Source organism: Capsicum annuum, chromosome 6, assembly GCF_002878395.1.
Source record: "Capsicum annuum cultivar UCD-10X-F1 chromosome 6, UCD10Xv1.1, whole genome shotgun sequence".
Classification (NCBI taxonomy): Eukaryota; Viridiplantae; Streptophyta; class Magnoliopsida; order Solanales; family Solanaceae; genus Capsicum; species Capsicum annuum.
In genome coordinates, this window is record NC_061116.1 from 624,417 (window position 1) to 633,780 (window position 9,364).

At 39.7% G+C, this 9,364-nt stretch overlaps 1 protein-coding gene and 1 long non-coding RNA gene across 3 annotated transcripts; one reads left to right on the top strand and one right to left on the bottom strand.

Moving 5' to 3' along the window:
- Window positions 1-771: 771 nt before the first annotated feature.
- Window positions 772-9,364, top strand: LOC107855119 (kinesin-like protein KIN-14I). 2 transcript variants are annotated; one of them, XM_016700109.2, is made up of 19 exons: window positions 772-1,912; window positions 3,235-3,401; window positions 3,537-3,680; window positions 4,083-4,319; window positions 4,408-4,476; window positions 4,794-4,862; window positions 4,948-5,025; window positions 5,128-5,244; window positions 5,331-5,412; window positions 5,517-5,612; window positions 5,703-5,876; window positions 5,983-6,089; window positions 6,173-6,351; window positions 6,471-6,629; window positions 6,729-6,982; window positions 7,076-7,239; window positions 7,344-7,526; window positions 8,146-8,636; window positions 8,872-9,364. In XM_016700109.2, exons 1-19 carry the CDS (start codon window positions 1,795-1,797, stop codon window positions 8,993-8,995), a joined length of 3,012 nt encoding a protein of 1,003 aa, XP_016555595.1. In that variant the 5' UTR covers window positions 772-1,794; the 3' UTR covers window positions 8,996-9,364. The 2 variants fall into 2 exon arrangements, with proteins under 2 accessions (XP_016555595.1, XP_016555596.1); XM_016700110.2 differs by lacking the exon at window positions 772-1,912 and adding an exon at window positions 1,985-2,258.
- On the bottom strand, window positions 3,896-5,132 carry LOC124899202. Its single transcript, XR_007056318.1, has 2 exons — window positions 4,695-5,132; window positions 3,896-4,582 (listed from the first exon to the last, which is right to left on the bottom strand). It is a non-coding gene; the product is annotated as an uncharacterized LOC124899202 (long non-coding RNA).

Here is a 9,364-nt window from a genome sequence, read left to right on the forward strand (position 1 = left end):
AGTGCACAAAAAATCACATTTCTATATAAATCGTCGATCTGATTTACTCGTTTAAATAGCTCTATCAGGTAACGTTTACAACCAACCTTCTCTATAACAACATCATTTGTTTGAATTTAGAGAGTGACACAGAGAGAATGAGAGAGAGGGAGGGAACGAGGTTTGGAAACTTGTTGCTCTAGTGCACAAAAAATCACATTTCTATATAAATCATCGATCTAATTTACTCGTTTAAATAGCTCTATCAGGTAATGTTTACAATCAAACTTCTCTATAACAACATCGTTTGTCTGAATTTAGAGAGCGACACAGAGTGAATGGGGCGGGGGGGGGGGGGGGAGAGGTTTGGAAACTTGTTGCTCTGGTGCACAAAAAATCACATTTCTATATAAGTCGTCGATCTGATTTACTCATTTAAATAGCTCTATCAGGTAGGTTTACGACCAAACTTCTCTATAACAACATCGTTTGTCTGAATTTAGATAGCGACACAGAGTGAGTGAGAGAGAGGGAGGGAAAGAGGTTTGGAACTAGGCTTGGACAACAAAATTCTCTATAACAACAATTTAGAGAGAGACACAAAGTGAGAGAGAATGGGAGGGAAAGAGGTTTGGAACTAGGCTTGGACAACAAAACTTCTCTACAACAATATCATTTGTCTGAATTTAGAGAGCGACACGAAGTGAGTGAGAGAGAGAGAGGGAGGGAAAGAGGTTTGGAGCTAGGCTTGGGAACTTGTGGCTCTTGTACACAAAAATCATATTCCTTGTATAAAAAAGCAAAGAAAGAAAGAAAGCTTATTGCTTTTGTAAGGGGGAGGTGGGGGGGAAAAGGAGAAAAAGAAGAGAATTTTGGCCAGCACCAAAGTTTATAGTACCAGCTTGTAGTGTACAACTCTATAGAAAGCTAAAAAGAATTTCAAGAAAAATTTTTATAAGCCCCATTTTACTAGTAGTAGTGTATTGTTTTATACACAAACAATTTGGTGAACAAGTGTACTTTCTTGTTTATATGTTATTTATATGTCTTATATGTCCCAATTTTTAGCTTTCAATGTAAATAGAGTTTGAATAATCATATTTGAGTATTCACTCAAAAGAATTTTGATGTTGGAGGGGTTGGTTTCCATTTTTTTGCCTTGAAAATTTTGATGTTAGAGAGTTTAGTTCAAGTTTTTTTGCTATAAAAATTCAATCTTGAGAAGTTTGGTGTTAGAGGGTTCAGTTTCAAATTTGTTGTCAATAAAAAGTTGTGTCTGAATCATCACATTTGGCTGTTGTTTTTGTCAAAAGAACTATCTGGGGTTTGTTGGAAGCTTGAGAATTTTGATGTTAGAGAGTCTAGTTCAAGTTTTTTTGCCATAAAAATCCAATCTTGAGAAGTTTGGTGTTAGAGGGTCTAGTTTCAAATTTGGTTTCCAGTAAAAAGTTGTGTCTGAATCATCACATTTGGCTATTTTGGAGGGCCTGGTTTCAAAATTGTTGCCAGAAAAAACTGTGTTTGAATCAACACATTTTGGTTTTTTTGGTCAAAAGAATTGTTTGGGGTTTGAGAATTTTGATGTTGGAGGGATTGGTTTCAAGTTTGCTGCCATAAAGAACTGTTCTTGAGAATTCCGATAGTCGAAAGCCTGGCTTCAAATTTGTTGTTATAGAAAGCTGAGTTTGAATCATTCACATTTGGGGTTTATCTTTACTGGAGAATTGAGAATTTTGATGTTGGAGAGCTTGGTTTCAGATTAGTTGACAAAAAAATCTGGTCTTTTAAGGTTTGTTGTTAGATATTGAAACAAGAATGGCTGCTGATGGAGCATTGTATTTCTCTGTGGCATCTGTGGTGGAAGATGTTCTTCAGCAGCATGGAAACAGATCAAGAAATCTTGATTTGGATGCGCGCCGCGCAGAGGAAGCTGGTAACTTTCTTGTGCTCCTTTTTATTTTTATATTTTCTGTTTGTTATACTGTTATCTGTCCTGAACCGGGGGGTGGGGGTCTATCGGAAACAACCTCTCTACTTCATCTGAGGCAATGGTGGGCTATGTTGCTCGGACTCGTCAAAAATGTCAACAAGTGCATGTCGGATTCGCCAAAAGAAGTGTATTTTGAAGAATCCGACACGGGTGTGGCATCAAAAGTGAAGAGTCCGCGCAACTTAGGTGGTGGGATCTATTGAAAACAACCTCTCTACTTCATATGAGGTAGTGGTATGGACTACGTACACTTTTCCCCAGGCTCCGCTTTGTGGGAATACACTCTGAGGTATGTTGTTGTTGTTGTTGCCAATTTGCAATTTCTTCATTTGTGGCTATTGAAGTGTTTCAGCATTGTTATTCAGAAAACTGATATAGTGTAACTTGAACAACTTGTTTTTTGTATTACCTTTACTACTACACTAGTAGTACCTTGTGAGCAGTGTGTTATACCATCTTGTTGTGTGCTTTTACGTTTTTTCTGTTTTATACTGTTATATATCCTGAGCCGGAGGTCTATCAGAAACAACATCTCTACTTCATCTGAGGTAGTGGTATGGACTGCGTACACTTTACCCTCTCCCAGTGGCGGAGCCAGGATTTTCATCAAAGGGTTCACAAGTAAACACGAACTAATCGAAGGAGGTTCGGCATCTACTATATATACATAAAAAATAATTTCAACCCCTATATATATAGTATAATTTTCTGTCGAAGGGGGTTCGGATGAACCCCCTATCTCAAGTGTAGCTCCGCCTCTGCCCTGCCCAGACCCCACTTTGTGGGAATACACTGGGTATGTTGTTGTTGTTGCTTCTTTACTACTACAACCGAAGTTTTACTTGTGTCAAGGAGATTTACCCATATGTGCAGTGTAATTTTCCGGCGAAGGGGATCCAACTAAAATTTGAATATAGCTCCAGCACTATTTTGGTTGGAGAGTCTTTGTTACTGGCCTTTTTATGTACTCAGTTAGCTCATTCTTCAATAGACTAAGAGAAGCATGGATTTGAAACTGATTTTAATGTTGCTAATGTTAACAACAACGACAACGTGCCTAGTGTAATCCCACATTTGGGGTCTGGAGAGGGGAGGGTAGAATGTACGCAGACCTTAATTTTGCGGAGCAAACATAAGTAAATAGAAGTGTCGAATATTCTATGTAATGTTCAGCAATCCATATCTAATTGCTGAAAACGCGTTAGTTTGACTGCTTATTTTCTACCGTATAAAGAATGACATCGAAATAAATCTTTGATTTGTAGCGACAAGGAGGTATGAAGCGGCAGCGTGGCTGAGAAAGGTGGTGGGATTTGTCGGAGCAAAAGATTTACCAGCTGAGCCTTCTGAGGAAGACTTCAGGCTTGGCTTAAGGAGTGGAATAATTCTTTGCAATGTACTTAACAAAATGCAGCCTGGAGCTGTGTCTAAGGTAAAATACAATCCATCAGGGCCGTCTATATGAATCCTCTCTGTCATTCAGATCGATTCATGTCCAAGAAAATCTTCGCTGTGGCCTCTGGTTTTCTTTTTACCTTCAAAAACTGACCTTTATCGACAACTGCAGGTTGTTGAAAGTCCAGTTGACTCTGCACTTATTCCCGATGGAGCAGCCTTGTCGGCATATCAGTACTTTGAGAATGTCCGTAATTTTTTGGTCGCAGCACATGAGTTGGGGATTCCTTCTTTCGAGGCATCGGATTTGGAACAGGTGCGTATAGTGCCTTAATGTTGCTAGCCACATTGCCAAAATAACCTATTACTCATAGTAATGCAAGGAAGGGGAGCCTTGGAGTAACTGGTAAAGTTGCTGCCATGTGACTAGGAGGTCACGGGTTCAAGCCTTGGAAACAGCCTCTGGCAGAAATGCAAGGTAAGGCTACGTACAATACACCCTTGTGGTGGGGCCCTTCCCCGGACCTTGCGCATAGCGGGAGCTTTAGTGCACCAGGCTTCCCTTTACTCATAGTAATGCAAGGTCTGTTACCTATTTACTGAAATATCGGTATGTCTAATAGAAATTTGAGTACAAAGGTTTTGAGTCTTAGTGGTGATGCATTGTCATTCTCGCGCATTCACTGATAAAGCTGCATTCTTTTCATATAATTATCAGGGTGGAAAATCGTCGAGAGTTGTCAACTGTGTTTTGGGACTTAAAGCCTACGGCGAGTGGAAGCAGACAGGTGGGCCTGGAGTCTGGAAATTTGGTGGAAATGTGAAATCTACAACATCAGCAAAACAATTCGTGCGCAAAAATTCTGAGCCATTCTCAAGTTCTCTGTCAAGGAGTATGTCGATGAATGAGAAATCTGCAAATGGCGTATGCACTGACGCTGAAAGTAACAAAATGGTAGGTAGACTCTGCTTGACGAACATTTCATGCATCACCAATAACGGTTCAATGGCATGATTCATCGATTAAATCTTCTCTTTCACAGTCCAGCTCTTCGTTGAGCAACCTTGTTCGTGCAATTCTGATTGATAAGAAACCTGAAGAAGTTCCGAATGTAAGTTGAAATTCAGTAAATTTCTTGCTGTATTCAGATAAATTTTCCGTCTAGATTCTTGTAGTTGCAAAAGAAACACTTGTCCAAGCGTCAAGTTTCTCGTTCCCTGCATCATTTTCAAGAGAGTTACTTTGTATTTTCGCTATTTAGCCAAAGTAGAGAGAGGGACCAAACTATAAGGCGAACTTAAAATTAGTAGGGAAGAAGTAAAAACTCACCGGGGTAAACTGTGATCAAGCCGTCTGCCACTACAGTGCATCGTATTTTGGTATCTAGTGCCGTTGTTCTAAGATACAGCAATGTTGTACTTGCTGCAGCTTGTGGAATCAGTTCTGAATAAGGTCGTTGAGGAGTTTGAGCAGCGCATTACAAGCCAAATACAACTGGTAAGTTTAGCTTCTCCGCCTTGTTGCATTTGTTTTCATCTTTCGTCTTCTTCTCTGACACTGCATTCACATAACATTCTATCAGAACAAAGCAACTCCAAAGGACTCAACAGTTTCCAGCGGCAACAAGTTCCTTCAGAAACATGCGTCAGTCAGCGCAAAGGTAATGCCTCTGATTTTTGCAAATCATAAGGTACTTATTCATGTAAATAGAGGGTCACTCATACTAGTGCCTTTTTTTGTTCTTGTTCTCTTTCTCAATTAGGTTGACCAAAGAAATTTAGCACTAGTGAAAGAAGAGAATCGCATCGTCAATGAGGAACTTAAAAGAACTCAGATGATGCAGAACACATTTATTGACCAACAGCAAAGAGACATCAAGGTAAGAGTTGAACTAGGCATGATCGGACACTGACAGAACTTCTGGATTTTCCACCTATATTTACGAGCAATAATGTTCCGTTGTAGGACCTGAAACAAACTCTTTTGACTACAAAAGCGGGTATGCAGTTCATGCAAATGAAGTTTCATGAAGAAATGCAAAATATCGGTAGGGTCAATGCACTCGACAATTTTTCCCCTTCTCTTCCTTTCTTTTCTGTTGTTGATTCTTTGATCTGAGTTTCCATCTATCTTGTAATATCCCTGCATTAGGCATGCACATACATGGTCTAGCACACGCAGCTTCTGGTTATCATAGAGTTCTTGAAGAAAACCGGAAGCTTTACAATCAAGTTCAGGACCTTAAAGGTATCGTTATTGTAAAGTCCCCACTTTGTACATCTTCATTCTTATTCATGTTTTGAAATGAAAAGGTTACTTTTTTGTGCTCCCGTTCAGGAAGTATAAGAGTATATTGTCGAGTAAGACCCTTTTTGCCTGGGCAATCAAGTTATATCAGCAATGTGGATCATATAGACGATGGTAGCATTACAATAGGTGTTCCATCGAAGAATGGGAAAGGGCGCAAAACTTTCAATTTCAATAAAGTATTTGGACCTTCCGCGAGTCAAGGTTGGTTAGACCATCCTTAAAATAGCACGTATACTTCGATTTTAGCATCTCTTAGCTCTTTTCATGGCTTATTTTCTGCTCTATTTTTTTTGTGTGTGTGTGGCAGGAGAGGTGTTCTCGGACACACAACAACTGATTAGATCAGTTCTGGATGGGTACAATGTGTGCATTTTTGCTTATGGCCAAACTGGATCAGGAAAAACTTTCACAATGGTTAGATAAAAAGAAATTCATATGTACAACTATAGCCATATTTCCTCCCTTTTCCGTGCTAAGAATTGTAAATTTCTATTCAGACGGGGCCTAAGGATCTTACAGAACAAAGCCGAGGTGTAAACTACAGGGCGTTAGGCGATCTATTCCTGCTTGCAGAACAAAGAAAGGACACCTTCCTCTATGATGTGTCTGTCCAAATGATTGAGATATATAATGAACAAGTTAGGGATCTTCTTGTTTCTGATGGTGTACACAAAAGATATCCTTTGCAGTTCTCTTCAGTTAATCTTTTTGATGTTTGAAGATAGCAATATACTGTAATTGTTATCAGTCCACTTCTCAGTCTTCAACTTCCTGTCTTCCTTAACCGATTATTACATTAGAAATTCGTAGTGCTTCTCAAGGACTAACAGTACCAGATGCAAGCCTGGTTCGTGTGACTTCAACTTCCGATGTCATTGATTTGATGAATCTTGGGCAAAGGAATCGTGCAGTGAGTGCAACAGCACTAAATGACCGCAGTAGCCGCTCTCACAGGTTTGATGGATATCCGATCTTTCTTTGTTTACTTTCTAGTACTACTTTATAAGAACTTTTAGTGAAAATGAGAACTCTTACCTTGTTTTTGGCCTGCAGTTGCTTAACTGTTCATGTCCAAGGAAGAGATTTGACTTCTGGAGCCATTCTTCGCGGTTGTATGCATTTGGTTGATCTTGCTGGAAGTGAGAGAGTAGACAAATCTGAAGTAACAGGAGATAGACTTAAAGAGGCACAGCACATAAACAAGTCTCTCTCAGCTTTAGGTGATGTAATCTCTGCCCTGGCACAAAAGAACGGACACGTTCCATATCGTAACAGCAAACTGACACAACTACTCCAAGACTCACTAGGTAAGGGCATATGTGAACTGATCAAGCTTGTATCTTCTGAGGTTGTCTTCTTTCTGTTAAGTAAAATATGGTTTTGGATGTCATTCTTTTTAGGTGGCCAAGCCAAAACACTGATGTTTGTTCACATAAGTCCTGAACCCGATGCCATAGGAGAAACAATTAGCACGCTCAAATTTGCTGAACGTGTTTCTACTGTTGAACTTGGTGCTGCCAGAGTAAATAAAGACGCTACAGATGTCAAAGAGCTCAAAGAACAGGTACAACGAATCTCTTCTCCTGTCGCCTGTCATTCCTTCTGTCTTATCATAGCACGAGTTTGTAGTCTATGTATACATGCTCACGTATGATTACTTTTTATCAGATTGCTAGTCTTAAAGCTGCCTTGGCAAGAAAAGAAACAGAATCGGTCTCCATGAGTCATAAGGTAACTAGCAGTCCATGTGGCTTGCAGTCATCACCTTTTCAATCTAATCTACAAGGAAGAGAAATGTCCGCGGATTCAAACATTCGGAGGAGACCAATCGAGGATGGAGGCAACAGAGAGGTAAACTCTCTACGACCGAGTTGAGATCAATAGTTCAAGGATAAAATAGCAGACCGCTTCCTGTGTAGCAGAAGAATATTTTACTGACATCTAATACTGTTGGATCGTTTGGTATGTGGGATAAGGATAATAATCCGGGGATAATTTTATCCCTGTTTGGTTTGAGGTATTCGCTAATCACGCGATTATTTCATCGCACTATTTGTACTAAAATGGTGGGATTACTATCCTATATAGATGATTAGACGGTAAAAAAGGGCAACCCGGTGCACTAAAGCTACCGCTATGTGCGGTGTTCGGGGAAGGGCCCCACCACAAGGGTGTATTGTACGCAGCCTTATAGAAGGTGTGATAAAATAAACCCATGGGACATCCTTTCTCATCTCATCCCGCATACCAAACGACTTAATAGTACTCCCATGGTGCTCTTCATATTAATAAGAATCTGAATTACTTCGTGAAAAGTATCTGAATCGATAAATGTTTTCTGGTGTTCTCGCTATATAGCTAAATACTAAATCTGAGGATACAAGGAAATAGCTCCTAAAGATTCTTATAAGCTTCTTGATGCATGCAGTTATCATCATGTGTAGCATATTCTAATTTGCTTAATTTACAGGTCTCTAGTAATTCTGCATTCAGACAAAGAAGCCAAAGCTTTGATCTTGATGAATTATTAGGAAACTCCTCTCCCTGGCCACCTGTAAGCAGTCCTTCCGATAACTATGTAGAAGATGATAACCACATGAGCTCAGGTGAGTGGGTAGACAAGGTCATGGTGAACAAACAGGACGCTGCTCGTGGAGTTGGAAACCTGTTTGGATGCTGGGAATCCGAAAAAGGCAATGGTTCTGATGCACTTTATGAGAAGTTTCTTTCAGATTCATCTAAAGTATACCAAGAAAAGTCAAGTAGTCTTTTCCAAATGAGCAACCATTTTGACATCACGACTACTGAAGATTTAGATGAGTTTGAAGCCACAACCAGCGATTCATCCGAGCCAGATTTGCTTTGGCAATTCAATAACTCAAAAGTTAACACTTTCCCTAGTGGGAATGGCTCCAAGATGCAGAAGCCAAATACAAAGCCGGGAAAGATCCCCGAATCAAGGTTAGTCCTAATCCCAGCCACTTAGTGGTTAATTTGTATCTCAAAAAGTAACACACTTGTCCTGAGCCGTGGGTCTATTGGAAGTATGGACTGCGTACGCTTTATCCTCCCTAAACCCCACTATGTGGGGATGGATACACTGGGTATGTTGTTGTAAAAGTAACACGCTTGTTAATAGAATAGGAAATGAAATAGCAATCTTCTAATAACCATTTCATTTATCTGCTTGTTTTAGGAATACGGTTCATAAAGTAGGGCCTCCACCATCGCGACAGACAAGTGGAGTTGGCCACAATCAGCGGAATGGAAGACAGGCCATGACTGCTGATATGAAGCGAAAAGCTGGAAGCAGGAAATAAGGAATGAATTTCCAATTCCTTTATCATCATTCTTAACTTTTATTTTCATTTTTGAAGTTATTTTCGTGGAGAGTGAATGAGAGTGGTATTGCATTTTTTTGTTACATAGAGTTTCTTCTGCATCCTATTTGATTTTTCCCCTAAAAGTTTGTTTCTTTACTTGCGCAAATGAGGCAATGTTTCCAGTTGCTTGTAATTTTTGTGTCGTTGGAGTTGTAAGAGTTCTGGTTCTTGTTGGATATAGCATTACAGTTAGCAGACTCTGACGATCCTCAAGGCGCTGTTGTTTCCCTTTATAGTCTCTGGCACTTTGAGGATTTGTAAATTTTGCACATATATTATACAGTTAAAGAGTGAGCTTTGAAAGTA